Here is a 22,465-nt window from a genome sequence, read left to right on the forward strand (position 1 = left end):
AGATCCTCTGAAATAATCCTTACTTTTTTAAATCTCTATTATCTTATCTACACAGAGCAGCTCCCTCTAAATGGACTTCCAGATAATCCAATTGAGTTTACCTGATCAGAGTTTACCAGGAACTGTGTAAAGCTGGTTTTCCTATCCTTGAATAGCAGAATAAATTCTTGAATAAAGATTAATTAAAGAGTTCTTTTGAAGCCTTTTAGTATAGGGTCTGTGAGGCAGGCAGCCGCTTGATTTCATTCCTGTTTCTCATAATTGAAACATGTATAGCTATTAATAATTTGCAAATGAATCTCCTGAAGTCTCTGATTTTTGTCTGCATGGATAAATGCCTGATGGGGATGTTTTACTCTTCCGTGTGATTAGCAATATCTAGCAGATTTTGTTAGTGCTAATGTATTTATTGGAAGTGATTGGTTTGGTTTGGTTTTTTAATTTCACCCCTTCGAATTCTGCAGTGCTTTCACTGAGGTGTTCACATAATTCTGCTGAAATCCCACAAAGAATTTCCTTAAATTGGAGAATCTGTAGCCCAGGACTTGAGACAGTGGGCATTATATATAGGTCTTTTCTGTAGTCCAGTTGCTTTTGTAGTACAAAAACCTTTCACCCTGTATTTTATTTTATTACTAATTTATTTGATTAGTAGTTGAAGTAAATGCTAATGCCTTGTTCTGAACTTGTATTTTTATCCAGTAAATTCCCACCATACCAGACCATATTTACAGGTTCAGAAGTTCACGTGACTTAATTTCTCTTGATACATCTTCTTTGTTTTCCTCGGAGCAGTCTTAAAGAACAAGGACAGATTAATTCGATTTTATGTTGAAATAGAAGAGCTGTCAGCTGAATTAAACAGGAAATAGGCATAATTTAATATGGAAATTCTTAGGCATTTTCTGGTTTTAATCACAGTAAGAGACTATCACAAAATATTGGTGTATGCATAGATGAAATAAAATTATACCTGTGAGCCTCCCTGGTATCACAGTGGATCCAGCCACAGCCCTGTTGTGCTCAGCTGACTTTCAGCTGGTCTTTGGAGAGTACATGACATTTCTTCAGTGTTCCAGTAAAATTTAATATTTTTTTTTTAAGCTCCCAGGAAACAGGGTGTCTTTTTACTCTTCTAAAGAAATGCCAGCAATGAAGCAGAACTTTCAGTTAATTTATTTTAAGTATATTTGAGCTTTATTTTTTTCATGTAGATTCTATTGTGGGCCTGTGAACACTTCCATGAGTACAGATGCTGATTCTTCAGAAAGATTGGAAGGGGGTTAGAGAGCTGTCCTTGGGATTTGTGGGAATTTAGAATGAGGAGAACTCTTTTATCTTACACCCTTTTCTGTTGGTGGAAGTTTCTGGCAAAAAGAGGCTTTTTGTTTCCAACTTGAAAGGAAGCAGCAGAGTTTGGTGTGGTCCCAGGTGTTTGTTCTTGGCACCAGGTAAATGAATAAGGTCATTTGGTTTGACTGTTCAAGCTTACTGTACATTCATGAAACAAAAAGCAGCTAAATGATGTAGTATGAAAGACATTTTCCAAACCCTGGTTTAAGGCTCAAAGGAAATTTCTCAGTTTTATTAAACCTTCTTTCTTAGACTGAAGTCTCCAAAAATAGTGGTGGTTGAACTGCCTCTGTCACCACTCTAAACTACCCTGAGAGAGCTGGAATGGGGTAGAAGACTTCTTTGTGCCTTTTATGCTATCAGGAAGTTTGATCCATTAATGAATTGCCTCTTTCTATGTATGATACGCTTTGAAGAAGCAGAAGAACACTGGTTATTTGGTTTGAATTGCAGAGGAATCTTGATGATACAAGGGAGCAGGCTTTCTGCTCTCACCCAAAGTGAGTTTTCCTCCCTAATTAACATGAGGAGCTGTGTTCTGGTTTAGAGACAGATAAAGTTTCTGTGGCAATTAAACTTCTTGTGAGAGCAGAAATAAAAGAGAAATGATTTGATACTGTGTTGGTGAGGAGTTCTAACCAAAGGCACGTTGTAGCTTATGGGTATGGATTTGGGTGTTGGCACATTTCTCAAATGCTCTGTTGTTTTGAAACTCTTAACAAAGGGGAATAATGTGAGTTCAAACTTGACAGAAGTTTCCTAAATAGAATTCCCTTCCCATTGGCCAGTCTTGGCAGCCACATCCAGTTTAATTTGTACTACTAGAAGTTACCAAGCAGAAACACAGAATATTAGAGAATATTCTTCTTCTCCAAGCATGAAAAACTACTGATATATGAGACTAAATCCTTGCTGAAAATATTTCTGACTCAGTTATGGGAAGTGCTGAGTGCACTGGGCCTCTCCCAAAGAGTTTTGTATTCAGCTCTGGACACGTGCCAGTAACTGGAGAATATCTTCAACTATTTGTAGGTATGTGTTTCCTTTGTGATATCATCAGCGTATTTGCCCTAAAATAGCAAGCAATAATTAACACTTGTTCACACCATTAGGAATGCAGATGTTTCCCTATTCGAGTGAGTGGCTTATTAAACTGTCTGATTTGACAAATTCAACACATTCTGATCTCCCTGCCCAAACTTGGGGAGAATGAAGAGATGAGTTCCCTCCCCTGAGCAGCCCTGCGGTCAGTAGTGATGGCTTGATTTCCTACACCAGCAGTGAGAAATAAATCCATTTGATGAGTACTTACCTATCCTGGAAGGAGAAAATCAGCTGGTGCAGTTTGTCTTGGAATGCTCTGTGCTGCCCTGCCATCCCATGACCTTGCCTTGCAGCAGTGCCTGGCGTGTGGAATGCAGCAGAACTGCCTGGCTCCCAGGAAAGGAAAGCTCTGCTCCCCCTGGCAGAGCGGGTCTGGAAATGGGGTTTGAAACCAATGGTCAGTGCTGCTTTTAAAAGCTGAACACATTGGGAGGCAGCGTCCTCCAGGAGACAGTTTTACTGTTAGAAGCTGGGGTGGTTTGACCTTTAATCATTAGAGTTGTAAGTCGGTGACCTATTTAAAACTCTTATTATGAAATGTGCAGCTCCACGGGACTGTGAACTTTGCCCAGGAATTGAATCCCAGTTTTAACCACAACATTGTGTAATGGTTGTACACACCTTTTGGGAGGTAAGGTTTTTTTCAATGGCATTGACTTCTGCTGGAATTAGTAAATAAACTGTTCTGTTGAAGGATCCACCCTATATTATATTTTACAAAGAAAAGGTAATGTTGCATGTCCATGCTAAGTTTCCTGTGAATTTGGTGTCACAGTGGCATGGACTGTGCCAATGTTTTTTCCCTGCCAACATCCTAATGCCTATAAAATATTGCTTCATAAACATTTTTTTTAAGTCTCCTGAGTTTATATATCTGGAGGGAACAATGCCTTGTAGACAGTATGTCCAGTTACACTCTTTCATTTTCTAGTAGTATTTTATCCTTTGAGAATGCTTCTCAAAAGCATTTGGTTCCTTTATTTTTTCCCAGGCCTGGAGTTTGTCTCTTGAGAATTATTTTTTTTAACAACCGAAGCGCTCAATCCCCAAGTTCTTTAACACTTTCTGCAGTTTAACGTTGAGCAAAACCACTGTTTATCTGCTGCCATTTATTCAGCTTGCTGAAATTGTCCAATGTAAGTAGGTTTTAAACTTGATTAGACTCTGCATTGCCCCTTTTCTAATCCAGAATTGTGTCAGCAAGATCTTTCTGGAACAAAGAACCATTTTCCAAGCATCCCTTCCACATTTCCACTCCTGGGTTTTTTTTCTCTAGAGGTCTGCAGAGATTCCTGTAAGTGAATAGAAGTGATTTACAAATGTTGCCTATTGACTCATTGTGTTGGGAAGCTTTCAGCAGGTGGAGAAACTGTCACCTCATAAATAAAACGTTAATAATGAAATACATTTCACATGAACGCGGCTTTTTAACCACCGTGGTGTTACGGTATCGTGAGACATGAGCTTTCCTCATCAGACGCAAGTCGTGGTCCTTGATCCTTCAGTGATCTAAGCAAGACCAGAGAAGGTTTAGCCAGACAGAGGATTTTCTCAGGGTTTTTTATGGTTTCCCAGCAGTGGAGCCTGTTCTTGGGGATTGTGCCCGGAATTCCAACTATGCCCCTGCCCAGCCGGAGCAGATTGAGTCAGGCCCTGTTTGTTCTCTTCAGATCTGTGTTACATCCACATTCCTTCCCTTGAGTGCTCTCCTCAAGGATTTCTCCCTCTTCAGGGTTGTGTGAACGTTTTGGGACGTGTAAAGTCTGGTCTGGTGGTGAATAAATGCTCCAATCCAGACATAAAGCTCAGGAGGAATTCACTCCTCACCTTCCCTGGTGATGCCATCCTGTCACCACTTCTGTTGACTTTCGTTGCTTTACACAGCTTCAGCTGTACTTTAAACAGGATCTTGGGTGTGTGTTGTGACACTGCAGCATTTTATTTTTTTTAATGGAAAATTACATAGTTTGAATTATTTTTTTTTTTCAATTTTAAGTGTGCATAGGGCGAGAATGGATGATATGGTCATACACTTCAAATTCTGTGGATCATTTGGAACCTGGCACTCAAATCCTATTTGTTGTGGAATGTCATCTCAAACCAAATTGTTATTTAGTATTATTTGTTTATTTTAGCTGCTTTGTTAGGAGTTCCATTTTCTAGTGCGAGAAAAACCTGTGTTGATGCTGCTGTAGAGTCTGTTACATTAGAATGTGCCAGCAAATGAATCAGTGTTGTGGGAACAAGAACCAGACATGTAAGGACTAGTTTTCTGGCTATTTCTTTTCAGGAAATTTTCCTGCTATTTTCGGTTAATTTGTTTCCTAACTCATTATTTTTAGAGCTCTCATACAAATTGCACCTATTTAACTAAAAAAAAAAACAACCCAAAACCCAACCCTTTTGCTAACTTGATTTTTCTAGTGGCCTCTGAAGCCCCTGTTTTACCTAAATACATAACAAATCTTGTGGTTTTACTTGCCTTCCCTGAGAGTAGCCCCAGGCTACATTCCATGACTCAAATGGGATGCTGAGGATTTCTTGTGTTATTCTTTTTCTTAAATATTATTTCAGAGCTGTGGTTAGTGTAGGTGTACTGGGGAGGAGGGAGAATCTGGAGCTTTTGCAACCAGCTACTACATCTTTATTCCAAAATCAGTCACTACAGTGAGGAGGATTCTAATAAAGCAGGAGATGAGTTCTGCCTGGTTCTGACTTTGCTTGGGTGAACACCTTCCTGTGAGAGGTGGCTCAGCATTAGTCCCAGCATGTGTGTAGGTGTGTTTGATGTGGCCTGAAGACAAAAGGTTGTGTATTGATGAAAGGCCTTCATATTTGACCATCTCAAGCCGTGTAGTTCACTTTTTGAAACACAATTAATACAAATAAACAAAAAAAAGAGCAAAAGCAACAGCAAAAACCCATCCCAAAGAAACCCTGCTGTGCCATAAGTATATTGATCTTTACTTGTTGTAGATCCTGATTCTGAAACCCCAGTAAGAAGTTCAAAGAATGTGCAATTCTTTTTCCATCCCACTTGGAATTAGTAAGCTTCCTGAGAAGATTGCTCAAGTATTGCTGGTTATAGTTCAGATTAGCAGGACAGGCATAAAGGGAGTTTTAAACATGTTATTGCTAATTTGACCTAACAAGGCACAAACACTGATCTTTACCCCGTTCTTGTAATTCATGTATTTTCTTAGAAGTGAAAACTGCCCTTAGAGCAGGGGGAGGGCTCTTCTAAACAATATGTAACTGTTCTGGTCAACTAAACCCTGGGCTTTCTGCTATCAATGTGTTTATGCTAGGGCCAGGAACTGGTTTTATTTTTCATCCCATTTTAAGATCTGATTGCAGAAACTACTCCAAATGTAAGGCATTATGGAGTTTAAAAGGTCTTTGAAATAATTGCTTTATATCAGCTTTCCACCAAAGTGTCGTAGTGAGAAACAATAGTGAGGAAGAATTTTTGTGGCAGAGTTTTACTGTGTTGTGACTTTTCTTATTAAAGCACTGACTTTTTTCACTTTCTATCTACATTTTTTTGGTGATGAAGAATGTTTTACTGCTTATTCTGTAAACTTACCTTTGCCTAGTTATTTGTCCATTGAATCAGCTGCTGTTTCAGCAAAAAAAATATCTTGTACAATTGCTGATTCCATTTTTCAATTTCCCAGCTTTGTAGTCATAAGTTGAGTGAGCCATATGATGTTCTGTACTGAACAACTGTTACTTTTAAAAACAAATATAGAAACATTCCCCAAAATGGGTTTGGTTCATATGCAGTGAAATGGCAGATAATTCCCCCTCTCTCCTTTACTTTCTCTTCCTTCTCCCTTTTGCTTTAGAAATACGTTTTCCTCACTGTGCTCTGATACAGCTGAAGGTGACTGACAGCCCCCCCAGCTGCCAAGAAATTGGAAATCTGCAAAATCAGAGTATCCAATGAGCACAGTTCCAGTAGTGAGAGACAGAAAACTGAGGACTGGAATTAAGACTTTGGTTCATCTTCTGTTTCCTGTAATAGCAAAAGCAAATGGTCATGCAATCTGCAAATACTAAAAATCAAGTCAAGTCTTCTTACCTGCTTCTGAGAGAAATTTAACTGGTCTTTTTGTTCATGAACAGTTCATAAAAGCAGGGAACAAACTGACATCCAATACCATAAATAAACACCATAATCTCTTTAAAAGAAATCAGAACAAAGTTTAGATGTGTATTTTGTGTTAACTCTCATTTTTGTGTGTGTGCAGCTAGGGAATACTTAAGAGCAATAAAAGGACGATCAGATTTGTATCTGATGCGCTGCTTCCATCGTTGGTATTCATAATTGTGTGATCACACAAGCACATACGCATTTTATACCTGCCAAGAAGAGGGTGCTCTGAAAATCAGCATCACTAGATTTACTGTAAGATGCCTTTATGCATCTTTAAGATGCAGTTTAAAGGATTTACTGTTCTGCTACAGTTCAGGTGTTAGTTGAGATTCTGGGAGGAACGTGAATTCTTTTTTTTAAACTCTTTTCAAAGTGAAACTTTGGAATGTGTCCCCTTTCTTTGTACTACATTGATAGTAAAGGAATGCGAGAGGCTGATATCCCAAGAGATGGAGGAACCTTGAAGCAGCAAAAAGAACACATTTTTCTTCTTCAAAATAGTCGTGCTGTAAAGAAAAAAGGTGGGGAGACACAGAATATATGCAGCAACTATTTTAAAGGTCTTGCGCTGGTCTGGATTTAAAAAAAAAAATTATTTGCCACTTAAAATCAAAATGGAAGTATTTTATACAGAACACTTCAAAGCTCTGAGAGATAGCCAAGGAGCACCCATGGTTGTTGATCAGAGGAATGCCCACAGTGGTGTCTGTGTGGATTTTAGTCACCAGGCTGCTGCTGTTCTTTTTAAATCTATTCAGAGTTCTTACACTGACGGCCAGGAGTTCAATCCCGTGTTGCACACGCACTGGTGGAGCCAAAGTGCATCTTTCATATGCAAAATGAAAGGGCTTTTGGTTGTGCTGTTAGCGTGTGTTACAGGTTCAACAGAACTGAAGCACTGCATTTTTGGCTGTCTGCTTTCATATCTTGGCTTTCAGTTTTTAAGGCTGAGACAAAACATGATCTAGCCTTGTATCACTGTCCTTCTTCTGTAGCTCAGTGTCTTTTTACACCGTAAGAGTAAATTTACGAAAGTGGTGGAGAGTTAAATAAGATACAGATGTCTGTGTAGTCCCTGAAGAGCGTCACTAACTTGCAAAGTCATGTAAAACTTAATTATCGTTATCATTCATGGAATTACAGAGAAGTAGTGTTTCATTGAAGAAAAAAAAAATCAGGACAGCCACATAAATGTAAAATACAGCGATGCCACGAGTTAAAGAACAAATGTTACCAAATAGCATTGATTATTAAAAATGCCAACGAAATTGTCATTAATGAGGCATTAACCCTTCTTGGAGTAGATGGTTGGATTCAATCAGTGGTTGAGAAGCGGTTAACTTTACAGAGTGTTAAAGTCAAACTTAGAAAGCCAGCTGAACTTGTAGTGAGGTTCTAAAGCATGGTTAAAGATCTTTGTTAAACATCCTCAATTTCCTGCTCGCTGGCAAACAAAATGATACATTACTATTTGCTGATTCTCTTCATCTCTAACCCGTTTCCCTAACACTGTTTTCCCATTTCAGGAGTTTTATGAACACACGAAAACACTTTGGCAGGATGAAGGTGTGAAAGCCTGCTACGAGAGATCCAACGAGTACCAGCTGATTGACTGTGCACAGTAGTGAGTATTGGGACTGGGGAGTGCTTTGGTGTCCTGGTGCTTGCTTTTCCTTATCCCTGGAAAAGGAATGTGTGCTGCAAAATGAATTCTTGGTAATCAGCTGTTCAGAGAGGTGGGACAGACTGGTGTTCAGTTAGACAATATCTTCATGGAAAACTTCACAGGTGCTTTCTAAAGGTCTTTCAAAAGGCCCCTTAATGAGGGGACAGTTTTATTGTCTCCAAGGCCTGGTTTCCTACCTCTTCCAGTTGGCCCATCTTTTTCCAGATGTCAGCTTCAGGTGCTGCAGCACATTGCAGTGAGTTGGAAAGAGTGTTGGTGGGAAATAAATCCATTTGTCACTTTGGTTTCTAGTGCAGTTTATTTAACTGGAAACAAAGAGTTGGGAGTGACAATCGTGGGAAGCAGCCTGTGATCAGTCACCAGAGTTCTGCTTGTGTGCCTTCATGCACATATCTGAGAATCATTCTCTTCTGGTATTTATACTGCTGGGATAATTAGTATTGTCCTGAGAGTCTGCTGCATGTTTGCAGTTATTTATCACATCCAGCAATACACTGTGGCTCAGGATTTTTTATGGCAAGGTGCTCGAGTTAATTGTGACCATTCCTGGTACTTTTGTTGTGCATACTCAAGAATTGCAGGACTTAAATTTGAGATATTAATGGTTAAAACTGTTCTTCGTTTGTTTATATTATCTCTGCTTCTTTTGGAGAAGCTGAAGTAAGGTTTAGTGGTCAAGAAAATGAAGGTTTCTCATTTCTCACCATGATGGCAACTGCAGTTTGTCTAATACTGCATCTCTTAAGGAACATCTGATGAAATAAAATCTGCAAAGTTCTTCTTTTGTTTGTTTGTTTAGGTAGACTTAAAGGTAAATCAACAATTAGCTCTGTTTGAAAAGAGACAAGAGAGATAATTTTACTATGCCTTGCACAGCTCCAGGTCTGTAGGAGCCTCTTTGAAGTTTTGCCATTGTTTCCAGAGTGAATTTGTTTGATGTGTAACGATGTCTTTTGCATTAGTTGACTAATGTTTGATCATTTGGCATGGAGCTTTTTGCAAGTTCAGTTGCTACAAAATAAAAAAGTACAAAGATTCTCATTTTCAGACAAGCACCCAGTAAGTTTTGTGTTTCTAGTGTAAAGTTGATAGAAGGGAGGAAAAGCTGAGTTTGTTTCTGATCAGTGTTTGTTAATGTCTTCTGTGCTGGGAAGAGGGAAATTGTTGAGCACTAAGAGGGTTTTGTGTTGCCCTTTTTCTGCCCTGAAGAAAAGTGAAATTCTTATCATCCCTGGACACTGACTTTTCCATAGATCAGCAGGGGAGGTGGCCCTCATGATGGCTTTACCATCCTGCTCCATCTAGTGGAACACTTAATTCTACATCATGGGCTGTTGAGCCAAAAATAAACTTTGAACGTTGCTGACAAATTAGATTTTTTTTTCCCCTAAAGAAAATAAAATTAAAATTGCTGTCTTCTTCTCAAAATATTTTAATAATGCTAATAATTGATTCAGTCTGATAGTAAAACATATGACACTATAATCTTCCAGAAGGAGCTTTCTAATTGTTAATTTTGGTAGTTCTTGTCCTTTCTGGCATTTTTGACCCTGCAGTGGTGCTGTTTGTTATAAGAGAATGTGCACAGTAGGTGTTTTTTAATGGCAAAATGTTATCTTGGAGATTAATGTCACTTTGAAATGCTGAACTGGCTTTTGTCACATTAAATTTTCGAGGGACCTGACAAAACGTGCTTCCTATAAAATCTGACCTGACTGATACCTTTAAATTAACCTGTTGAGCACATACTAACAAAAATGTGGCAATGGCAAAATGCAAAATGTATCTGAGATTTATTAAAGCGTGGCTATTTTAGCAAGTTACTGTTGTTAGTGCCAATAGAAGTTAAAAGAGAGCATTGAGCAAACTTTATTGGGCTTGTCCATTCTTTCAGAGAGGAGTTTTGGATTCTGAATACTTTTCCCGCTTTGAAGTCCCCATTTAAAGCAAGAAAAGTTACACTGGAAATGGGAGATGGAAAAGAGGCTTTTTCTCTTTCAAGATCGATCTGGCTTCCCTTCTTGCGGAAAAAAAAATCCTTTCTTGCACTTGGAAGTTGAATAAAATCTTAAATATTAATGGATTCTTTGCTCAGTGATTTGCCTTCAAGTTTTAAACAATGTTTCTTGTTCACAGAAATTATCTTTCTAGAGTTATTTGTAAAAGAATTTAATGCTTTTCAGTTGTCATTTTTTTGAAGGCTGAGTCGCTTGGTGTAAAGTTCGTCTTGGTATGAACTTATTTAACATTCTGAATTTTTTTTAAAAGGAGGCTTTGTCAGTGTTGTGACACAGTTTTATATAGGAAGCTTTGCAAGGAGATTCTGCCAAACATTTAAAAATCAGTTTTGCCTGTCTTTCAGCAGTTCTGCTTTCCATGGATAAAAGCTAGTTCTCCATGTGGACATTTTAGCTCTAATCCAGGTGGAGGAAAGGTTTTCCAGGATTTAGGAGTGGAGAATCTGGAAAAGAAAGATTCTGGAGAGATGGCAGCTTAAACTTCTGCAGAATTTGTGCTGAGGAGGGATGGGAATTTGCTGATGGGTCAGGAGCTCTCCTGGATGGACAGAGAGTGAGGGAAAAGCTACTTTTTGCTGCATGTCTATTCCCAAGAAAGTGGGAACAAATGTAATTCTCGATGTTTTATCTCCCTAATTCCGGTGTAGGGGTTTAGAGTCCAAAAATGGTATTTTTCACCTGTTCTGGAGCAGTAACTTTAAATGTACGGCGCTTCCTTCTGCATCTCCGCAATTTTCAGCGTCTTCCCATAGGAAGTGACATTATTGCACATTTACTGTAGCTCCCCTGAGTCTCCGGTTGTGTTGGCTGAGAAAAGACGGCTTTACAAAAAGCCACAGGTACCATCCTGGTTTCCCATTTCCCTGCAGTTGTGATCTTTGGAGGTGTGAGGCTGGGAGGCCAGTAACCTCATCTGCTGGAGAGCCCTTCTGGTATCCTGCCCTGGATCCTCCAGCTCACTGGCTAAGTGAAAATGTCACTTCAGAGGAGCCCTGTTCATTTTGAAAGAGTAGCTGCCTCTGCTCGTCATGAGCTTTACTGTACTTCCTGCCCAGGCATATTTTACAGTCTTGAGAGGCAGCGAGAGGAAAGAAGGTTTGTTTCCCTTTTCTTAACTGGCCTTACTAAGAAATCAGTTTCAATTCTGCGTTTAGAACAACACAGTCTGTGGCACTGTCACCAGTTTGTGTTTCAGCAGTGAGGAGGGAGCTTTATCTGTGGGGAGACCAAATTTCATTGCTCTTGCAGCTTGCAGGGGTCGACACCGAGTGTTTGTATGAAGCTGCCACATGATCCTGCTCTTGGCTAATAATAAACAGAAGAACACAGAAGTGTCTAGAATACAGAAAATCCCAAACAGTGTTAAATTATTCACCATCCTTCATATGACTTCCTTGAAGGCACAGGGTCGCATTTTATTTAGAATATATAACTCATTATTAAAAAATACAGGAGGTCTTTCCACTGCGATGTGCCAAAGCCTGTTTGTCAAATCTGCCTTCTGTCAACTACAAACAGGATCTCTTTGAAGCGCTGTTGTTGCCAGTACTTCCACCTCAGGTTTCATTTGAGCAGCCCTGGTTTTAAAGCCTCACAAAATACCTGGCAGAGCAGTCAGAGTGAGCAGGATCTGTCCCCATGGAACGTGCTGTTTGTGGCATGAGGACATGGAGGGTGCCCGCACTGTCCTGGCAGGTCTTGCCCAAAGCCTGTGGATGGCCTGGAGAAACCTGCGTTGATGTCAGGAGCCTTTGGGTGAACTGCTCAGCACATTAAGAGCAAAGCCTGGGCACTACACGAGCCTTCTAGTGGTTTTTCTAGAGTGGCTGGCATCAGGCTGTGCCCGCAGATCCCTGAATTTTTTGCTTTAGTCAGCCTTGGCCACTCAGTTGATTTTGTGCCTCATTTTACACCGCGCTTGCCCTGCGAATCTCCTCGCTGGTACTTCCTGGTTTTGGCCGGGGTGGAAAAGGAAATAAAGTGAGAGCCGGTGTTTGCAGCCCATTTCACAGCCTGGAAGTCAGGAAGGGCTGGAAGCAGCACGAGGGAGCCCATTCTCACGCGATTTCCTGCCCCCCGCTCCTCTCCCGCGCTGCCATTTCGGGGAAGGAGGAGGCTCTGGAGGTGCACGCTCACGTTTCTGGAACTCCGGCACCAGCAGAGCCTCGCTGATACCTTGAAACTCTGCCAGGCTCCTCCAGAAGGGTTTTATGAGGAGTATTTTTTAAGATGTTTGTTTTTAAAATACTTATCAAAGAAAGGCAGGGAGTGCAGCTATTAGCCAACTGCTGTGCAGGGCTGCCGAAGGATCAGCACGTGTGGACACACAGGCTTTTTAATTTCTGATGTTGTGAATTCTTTATGTTTTTATTGAGATTTATGGTGTGTTTTATTTCTGGATTTGCAGACTTGCAGGGAGCAGTTAAGAGCCCCAATCTGTGCACTTAATGATTTTCTTCCATGTTTTCTCTTCATGACAAAGTTCCCTTCGTGAACGCGCAGTAAAGTGTGTTCGCTCAAAGTCTCACCTTTTTAAATAGTGCCTGATTTATCAGGGCCACTGCTGTTAGTCTGGTTTCTTATCCATATTATTTATTACTTTTTTTTTTTCCCCTTTTACTTTCTTTCCATTCAGTGTGATTTTGACCGAGTGGTTTCTCTTGTCTGCAGCTCCTCTGAGTGCTCACATTGAACAGCAGGAATTTCCCTGGCCCGTGTTCCTGGCGTACATGAGCTTCTTATGGACAGTAACAATTACATTGTTAAACATTTCCATGAGGAAGAATAATATTCATGTCCCCTTTTGCTGGAATAAAACTGATGAGCTTGCCTACTGCTGTGTGAATTCCTTGGCAAGCCGAAGAGCAGACCCAGATCATCTAACTCCCAATTTTTGGTCTTGATTACAAAATCCACATTACTCTATTCCAGAGTGCTTAGAGATAACTGAATTAGCGTCTTTTCCCTGCTCATCTTCAGCCTGAGGGAATAGAAGATCGTGTTTTAAACAAGGTTAAATTTCAATTAAAAAAGTACAGCCCAGGCTATACATTTTCTGCAGTCCAGTGGGGTATTAGGTGTGTGTGATGGGCAGCACAGTAGCTCCTGTCTTTGCATGACTTCAGTGAAGTCACTGCCAGCAACATGAGTCCAAATCTATAATAGCTGAATAATACCCAATTCCTCCGCGTGTGTGTGCCCTCTTGCTGACTGTCCATAGCAGGGATGTGCCTGCTGGCAAGTGCTCTGAAAACCAGATTACCTAAATTTACCCAATAAATGGATTATGAATCCAGCACGTGACCCCACTCTTGTCACAGCTGATCATAAATTCAAGCTACACTCAACCCTAAATAAACTCCTCTGTCTTCAAAATAAATTACATCCCAGTCTGAAGCAAGATAAACCAAAAGGTGTCCTGGAATAGGTCGCTTCAATGTTATGAATTAGGTGCTTCAATAAGGAAGATACAAAGTTGATGGGCCATAATGGCAGAAAGACCTTTAGAAGTCCAAAATGTGAATAATTGAAGAAGTCATACCACAGCCCCATGCCCGTTGCACCATCCTGAATGATTGTCAAGGGGTTTAACTGTTTGCTCCTGGAATCTGGTTTCTGCCTCCACTTTCACTCCCTCGGCCACTTCCAGCCTCCTGAATTCATTGCCTTCATTCATCTGCTGCTTTTGTTTCTCCTCTGTTCCACACATCTGTGAATGTGCCAGTTCCTTTCTGGCCTTTGGCTGCAGATGCAACTTCCTTTCCCTGCCTGGTTGTAAATACTGAGGATTTGCCTTCAGCTGGAGGCAGGGCTGACCTGGTTGTAGAGCATGAAAAAGCTGGCTTGGAACTTCTTCCCCAATTTCTTGACACAGTCCTCTGGCCAAATATTCAAACTTCACCTTTTAGTTTAAGTGCATCACTTGCTAATGCCTGCAGGGGTTAAGGATAAACTCAAGTGTTCATGGATGCCTGATTCAGTGGAAATGGGTGTTTTATATTTGCTTTCACGTGTGAGTGGATTTGCTCTCACAACAGCTATTTCTTTGTTTCAGACAAAATTCACATGCACATTTGTTCAGGTTAGGCTTGCGCTGAATCAAGAGTATTTGTCAAAGTTTGGCATGAATGTTAGCATTTTATTTAAATAAAATTTGTCTTCAAAATAGTGATTTTTGCTGAGATCATAAGCAGATGCCCCCATGATTTGGTCAGTAGGTTGCTGTGCTCCTCTAACTGAGAAGTTTCATTTTGAATGTCAGAAGAACAGGAGGAGAATGCAATGAAGGCAGGGTTAGATAACAAACTTACTGACATTTCAGTCATCTGGAGGAGAATACTGGAGTGGAGTCCAGGGTGTAATTTGCTCCATTAAAATTTCACTTTATTAGTCAGCTTTGAAACCAAAGTTGTTATTACCAAAGAATGTAAATGTATAAGTACTGCTGCATAAACCTAAGAATGATGCATCTTCAGAAGATAATTCTGTACTGAAAGTATTTGGCTACAGTCCAGAATTCTGCAGACAAAGTTCTTTAGCCAAATTTCTTGATGGGTGGCCTCTACCCATAATGTTAATTAACAGAGTTAAAAATAATTCAGTAAAGAGAAGAACGGATTCCTTGTTACTGGTGCTAAAAATGGCAAATTGTGTTGTTTGGTGAAGAATATTGTGCTTGCATCAGCAAGTGATTTTAAACATACAGTTAAATGACAAAATATGCCTAATCCCAGGGATTTCTATTTCCGAAAGGGAAAATAAAGTAATCTTGAGCTTTTTTTAAAACAAATATCTGATGCATATTTTTGTAATTGCTTTCAAGTCTGTTTGGCTCAGTAGTGTCTGGACTTCTTAGTCAACATATTTCTGATACCTGTTCAGGCTTCTGCTTTGTTTTTTGTGGTTCTGTTCTCTGCAGACCTACAAATGCAAATACAGTGGAATTTTTTTTGTGGGTGAGGGGAAAGTGTTGCAATGCAATACAGCAAGAGATGGAATATAAGCCGAAACCTTTGTTTAATTAAACTCTCACAAATTTTTGCATTTTAATGGCAACAGGTTCCTCATTCCTTCCCACTGTAGGTTTTTTTTTTTCCATCCTCAAAAGTTTTTGTTGTGGCATTAAGTTATAGTGTGAGTGAATATGGTAGAAATGTATGAAAAAACCTACTTTGTCCACTGAGGCTCTTGGAGGAGACGCTGTGAATGTTGTATTGGTCTCTTGCTCTGTTGATAGGTGCAAGTTTGTAATACAATGAGAATTAGTGAACAATAGTGGCTCTGCACATTGTGCCTAAAGCTGACCTGACCTGGGGTTAGTGCTGCAAAGACAGGTACAGAGCTGCTACCAAACTTCTCATTGAGGAGATGTGTAGGGTTGACTTTTGTTGATTGATTGATTGTAAAGTTTTGAGGCTTCATAAATCATTTTCCACATAATTAAAATGACCAATAGTTTTCAAACATCTAATAATATATTAGTAAAGATACCGTGTCTGTTCACAGCCCTGACTCAATGTGCAATCCATTCTGAGCAAATCATCAGTGTTGTTACAGACAAAATAATGTATTTAAGGAATTAGTATGTTGCATTGATTGTTCTGTAAGGTCATTAAGTGCAGCTACTCCCACAGCAGAACTACGCAATTCTATTTTTCTTTCATGATTGCAAAGATTAAGAAAAATTCATGAGACTGGATCCACGCTAATAGAAACTCTCTTGAAGCAGATGATGTTAAAACTCTCCTCCTGTGAGTGAACTCATTAACAACAGGTTTCACAGGTATCTCTGACTGTGTGGATTCCGTGGTGCTCTGCAGCCTTTCATCCTGCCCGTGATGCCAAACATTCCTGGAGCGGGGGGATCCCAGCAGCGCAGTGAACACCGTGGTGGGCAGCACACCCTCGGTGCTTTTGCTGAGGACAGCCCCTGTGCTTGGTGGGGTTTGACACATGCTGAGAGTCAGACAGCTGGCAAAGCCACATAAAGGCTGAAAGCTCCAGATCCTTGGGTTTGGCTTTGCTCTACAGGGGTCTTGCAATGATGCTCCTTGGTTTTCTGTATTTTTAATCTTAATTTCGCCTGGCAGAGAATATACCTTTTTTTTTTTTTTTGGTTAAGGAAAGTGCAACAAATTCACCCTGAAAGTAACAGTTTACTGCAGGTGAAACTTCTGTAATCGCATTGCTCAAATGTTTTAAAAAAATTGGAATGAGTAAAATGGTAGATTGTTGTGTACGTAGTAATCCTTCAATCCTCTGGTTTTTTGTGAAGACAGGTAGTGGTCAGTCTGACCTGGAAACGAATAAATGTCATTAATGAATTGGTCAGAATGAATTCGGGTGAGAAGTTAAATAAGAGGAGGAATTGTGACTGTAAACTCTTAAGTTTGTCATGCACCTCGGGTCTACTAGAGTTCTGAAAGTTTTTTAAAGTTTTACCCATTCACGTAAAAAATATGCTCAGTTTTACCATAAAATTCACATAAACTTACGATAAAGCAGAGCAGATCCCTTCTTGACTTGTGAGTATTGGGCTTAATGGTCCAGCAGTGTTGGATTGCTGTACAGGTGAAACACTGTAGCTGTCAAATGGTGAGAATCCATCCAAACAACTCTTACAACTCATAATAGTTCCTGAGAAGGAATTTTCACTGCCCCTCCCAGGCTCTTGCAGGGTCCCTTTGTGCACACAGAGAAAGCCCTGAACGAGGTTAGTTTTGAGCTGTGGTTCAAACAAACAGTTCAGAGTGAGACAGAAACAAGAGGAATAAAAGACTTCCACAGGGGCTGGAGCAGCCTCGCCTAGGACTCCCTCCTGCCAGGAGGAAGATCTGCAGGCACAAAACACAGGGCAAGCTACAAATAAACACTTGAGGAAACAAGGAAGAGCTTGGCATTGGTTGCATCATTTTTGCACGGCCCGTGTAAGGCCGGAGCATCGTTCCTGGGTGGATTCCATAGTTTAGAGGGTTGGGAAGCTGATGTGGGATGCACTGCTGGACTGGCTGGGGGGCCTGGCAGGGGACCCCCAGGTCTGGCTGCTGCTGCTGCTGCTGCTGTAGAAGCCACAGAAGATGCTGCTGCAGCAGGACAGGGCTGCAGGAGTGATGTGCATCCCTGGTGCTCTGACAGCCACCGTCCTGAAGCAGGTGTGACCAGTGTTTTCAGGACTTTGCAATTCACTTGCCTGGGTGGGTGAGTGGGTGCTGGAGCTTTTTGCCTGACCTTGGGAGCTGCTGTTTCTGGTGTTCCCCGTGAGCAGGCACCACAGCTTTTGGAGCACGGGAGGGTTTTATGAGAGCTCTCATGGCTCATCTGCATTGCTGCAGAAAAAGAACGTCTCAGGACGATGTTGTCTTACAGGATGACAATTAGGAGAATATTTTTATCAAGCTTAAGACCTAAAAAGCTACTGTAAACCTTATTAAAGACTTGCTTTAGAAAAGGAAGTAAAAACATCTCCCGTGTTCCGAAAGATGGGAGGCAACAGAAAATTCCTGATCCAAGGATGAAATGAGGCCAGTACATTTGCTGGTACAATGTGAAAGCACCACGTTCGATTCCCAATTATTCCCTGGGCTGAAACACTGCAGATGCATCACTGCCAGTCCTGGGGAGAGGGAGCACTGGATGCTGCTGACTTGCACGTTCTCCCCTTTGTTTTCCTCTTCTGTGCACTCCACTGCTCGGTGATATGCCAAAGCCTTTCCTTCACTGGGGACTTCCAGTTAAATTTCTTTTGTCTGGGTGCTTGCCTGCAATCACAGGTATTGCTGAAGTTTCTGTTTTTTAGAGACCCCTGACAAAGATGTCTGGAGGACATTTGGTATAAATTTACCAGCAGGCTCAAAAGTTTATTGAGACCATGTGCTTGCATGAGGAGAACATGGTCATAAAATCCTGACTTCAAGGAGGGGCAAGCTGAAAATTAAAAAGTAGATTAAGCTCCTATTAGGTGAAGTTCTCAAACCGAAGCTGAGCTTAAGTAAGTTTCAATACGGTATTTTTAATATGTGACTAAGTTCTAAACAAACTGAAAGAAATTGCTGGCTAATTTTACATGTGATTAGGAGTAATTTTGTAGCAGGATGTCATTGATAGGCGTTGTGATTTTGAACTGATTACTCTGTAGCGTATTATACATTGATTTTGGACCTGAAACGTGTTAAAATAAGTTGTTGTAGTTAAATATAAATCTCAGTTCACTATATTTGTGTTGTGGTACACTAATTAAGTCTCTCAGAAGGATCTGCACCAACAAAGCTAAATTGTAATGTGTTGGTTGTGGAAGTGAGGGGTTTCAGTGTCTGGATGATAATTTACACTTGAAACGTGTTGGCTGCCCAGTAAATTCTCAGCCAGTGCCTTGGGTACTCTGCAAGGTTCCCCTTCCCCCAGAGGGCTCATGTAAGCTGCAGCCCCAGTAAAAGCTGGCAAAGGACTATTTTTAGGAAGCCTTTTGCAGCTGGGGGAGGGAAGGAGCCTTGGCTCCTGGGCTGCTGAAGGAGCCACATCCAGCCCGGGTCAGGTGGCCAGGTCTGCTGTGGGATCTTGGCTGACAGATCTGTGGTTTTTTATTAAAAAAAAAGATCCTTCTGAACCCTAAGTAAATTTTATAAATGAATGAAAATACGTATAAAATCCCCACAACTGTAAAACTGCCTTGTTTGTTTGTTTGTTTATTGCCAGTGTTGGTAATACTTGCAGACTTTTGAGGACCACACTTCTGCTGTTAAGGTGTCTAAGAGGGACTTTAATTACACATTTATAATGTTCCAAGATGAGGAGGTGTGTGAAGGGACTGTGAAGCTTTGTGTCTGGCGAGACAATTTGCTTACACAGCTTCATAAAGTGTGGCTCTTCTGGATATTCTTTCATCGAACTGAGTCTCAAGAGTGAGCCTCCTGATTGTTGTTTTATTTTGGTGTTTTCATTAGCTCTCCCTGACATCACTGTGTGTGCCATGAGGAAGAACAGGGTTTGCAGTTAAGGTCTGCAGACTGCTTTTCTTCCCTGGGTTGGAATGGCTTCTTGTTTTTCCCTGTTCACCTCTGTCCCAGGGAGCTGAACTGCTTTAGGATAGGCACGTTTTGTTATCTGAGGCCAGGCTTGGGTGAAGCAAAGTTTCCCCGTTTGTAAAGTGGTGTTTTGATACGGCTCTTCTTCAAGAGGATTATAAAAGCTCACATCTGCAAAAACCCTTGGGTGATTTTGGATGGTGTAAGGTTTTAAGTGAAGTCTCGAATGAAGGATGATCAATCTTTCATGGTTCTAATGCCAAGAAGTATTGTGATGTCATCAAGAATCTTGATCAAGATCTTGTCATCAAGATTCTTGATCTTGAATCTCACGATGAAGTGGTTTGGTGGAGGGGATGAGAGGACGGGTTTAGAGATCTCCTGTTTTACCATGCTATATTCCCCAAATGGGCATTCCAGACTCTAGGATGTTACCATGTCTCATTAAAATGCAGATATTAATACATTATCTGTGTATTTTCAGCGCTAACTCTAATTCTCTACCCCTATCGTTCAAAATTTGTTTCAGAAGAAGGTGTGTGGTATGTATGAAGTGTGGAATAGCCTTATGTGAGGTTAAAAGTGCAACAGACTCATTAGTACCACAGTGTGTCACCAAGGGAAACTAATTAAAATGGCCAGTTTTGAAAAGCTTTTTGGAGAAGAACACGTCAGATTATAACTTGCTTTATTGTGATTAATGTGGCTGTTTCAGTAAATTTAAAAATACCAGAATTCCTCTGTGCTCTCTCAGAGCTCTTTGCTAGGTGGGATCCTTGGCCCTTCTCCATTGCTCCTGGAGCACTTCCCTGTGCACCTCTCTGGCAGGGAGCTGAGCTGCTCTGTGATCCAAGCCGTGTGTTATCATTTCGGGTTCTCACAGCCCTCTCCAGCCCATCCGTGCTCCCTTTCCCTCCCTGCCATCTCCTCTCCCGGGCGCGGTGTGAACTGTGCAGCTGCGCGGAGCTCAGGCAGGGAAAACAGCACCAGGCAGGATTGGACAGGTCAAAGCAGAACTGCTTTCATGAGACTAAAAAAAAAAACCCCAACCAAACCCCAAGCCTGGCCCTCGACCAAGTTTTAGGATCAGAAAGGTGTTGAGCCATTTCCCAGTTTCAATCTGATTGGAGCCGAGCCTTGCAGACGCTTGGGAAGCTGGAGCTCCACTGCTGCTTAATTGCTTCTTGTTTTGAAGGATAATCAGGAACTTTACTTAAAAATAGTAACTTTAGTGTTCAGTCCATTAAATTTGTCACCAAGATAATTTCGTTAGACTCCCAGCTGTTTTCTTATTGGAATTGTGAACTAAAAATAGGTGAGATTCCTGCTGTTGTGTGCAGAGGCTGGTACGTCCATTCCAGCTCTAACTTTCCCTGATGATGTGAAACGTGTTTGTTTCCCTCAGAGCTTTCTTCTGGACTGTATTTCAGAAGGTCCTGCTAATTATGCCAAAGTTGTGCACTGTGGTTTTCTGGTAAAGTCACGTGGCTGTGAAGAATATGGAACTGACTTCTCTCAAGACAAGTCTTACAAATGAAAGATTGACGCCGCACCCAGTGCATTTTTCTTTTTCACCAGTCTGCAAGAGATGTTTGTAGTAGTTGAACAAATACCTTCTAAAAACAAACAAACACTAATGAACACAGGTTTGTTACTATTATTATGAGGGGTGTGATTTACTCTCTCAGTTCAGTTCTCATGAGCAGTCCCTTTGTTGTGCATAATTGAAATCACAATGTAGATTGTGAGATAATGTGACAATTACCGTGTTTATATTGTGTGAAACACGGTGTTTTTTTGAAACAAACCTCTGTAATTACCAGAATCCGTACAAGCACATGCTGCTTTTATACATACACGGTTTACAGGGTGAATCAGGTTGGAATATCCATGTTTAAGCTACAGGATTTTTTTAAGTTCTGAGCTGTTTCACATTTTTTCCTGACGTCCACACCACGAGGGATCATAATGGATTAAAGGTGGACATTCAGAAAGCTGAAGCAGATTTTTCTCTGCAGAGTTCGATCTGTCTATGTAAATGTACGGCAGTTTCCCTGCGTTCCTTCTTAGAAAGCAGTAATCACTGGATCAGACAGAAGGGGTCTTGTTGGAAGGGACCACTGAGGCCGTCTAGTCCCACTCCCTGCTCAAGCAGGGTCCCCTCAAGCACCTTACTCAGGGTTGTGTCCAGGCAGCTTTTAAAAATATGCATTTTTTGACTGTGATGTTAGTCAAAGGTTGTTTTTTTTTCCCCTTGGTATACTTTTTGAGTGTGACCCCAGTGAATATCTGCAGTTGGTGCTGATCAAAATGAATGTAGGTAACAGGAGGAAGTTCTGCTGCAGAGCAGTGTGGGGCTTGTGGGGTTTTTTTAAAGGCTTGATGTTTGGAGCCACAACCAAAAAAGTCAGTGACCCAAATGTAAATCATGCAGGCCTTAAGGTTTTTTTCCTTCCCCACTCTGTTATCTTTAGGCGAAGAAACCAAAAACCATAAGATATGTTAGTGAAACAAGTCTCTCCAATGGAAGCGAGCTCATTCGAAGGAGGGAAATTTTCTTCCTTAATTAAAATGAGGGATATGCTTATCTGCAGAAGTACTCCAGCGATGTTCCCTCAAAACCTGTATTTAGATGCAGTGTGTAATTCTGGCACGGTTTATTAGCATCTCAGATCTTTTTTAATTTTCTCATCGGCTTGTTGGCAGTCTGTTCCTTGGACTTCCTGTGCGTGTGCGTTCCTACAAAGCAGATAACTGCAGTTTTACAAGCTGGAGCTAAACGTGGGTGGGATGGCATGAGGGAAAAGTGCTGTTTGGAAAGCTCTGCACCTGTCACTAGTTTTGAGCATCACCATCCATGCAGGGCAAGCCAGCGTGTGTGTGCAAGATGCTGCAAAAATCTCTTAGGCAGCAAAATGTAGAAGAAAAGCAGGAGCTGCTAAATTTAGTAGTCGCATAATCTTAACTTCTGTGTGATGTACCAGTTGCTGTGCTCAGACACCCCTTTTTTGTGGTGAATTAATAATTTGCTGCTGAGGACAGGAAGTGGAGTTCATGTGCTGTTGTGTGATAAAAGCTGTGTTTCACATATGGTTATGGTGTTTATAGACTGTGTATGTATAAA

At 41.0% G+C, this 22,465-nt stretch overlaps 1 protein-coding gene across 5 annotated transcripts in view; it reads left to right on the forward strand.

Annotated features, from left to right (window-relative positions):
• Positions 1–22,465, forward strand: part of GNAS (GNAS complex locus) — a 133,606-nt gene that overhangs the window by 88,312 nt on the left and 22,829 nt on the right. For all 5 annotated transcript variants that reach the window (XM_066198663.1, XM_066198664.1, XM_066198667.1 and 2 more), the window contains exon 5: positions 8,143–8,240. In XM_066198663.1, the coding sequence (XP_066054760.1) occupies positions 8,143–8,240 (98 nt within the window). The remainder of the gene's footprint in view (positions 1–8,142; positions 8,241–22,465) is intronic.

This window comes from Chamaea fasciata, unplaced genomic scaffold (genome assembly GCF_029207755.1).
Source record: "Chamaea fasciata isolate MVZ Bird 193981 ecotype frontalis unplaced genomic scaffold, bChaFas1.0.hap1 SCAF_17, whole genome shotgun sequence".
NCBI lineage: Eukaryota > Metazoa > Chordata > Aves > Passeriformes > Sylviidae > Chamaea > Chamaea fasciata.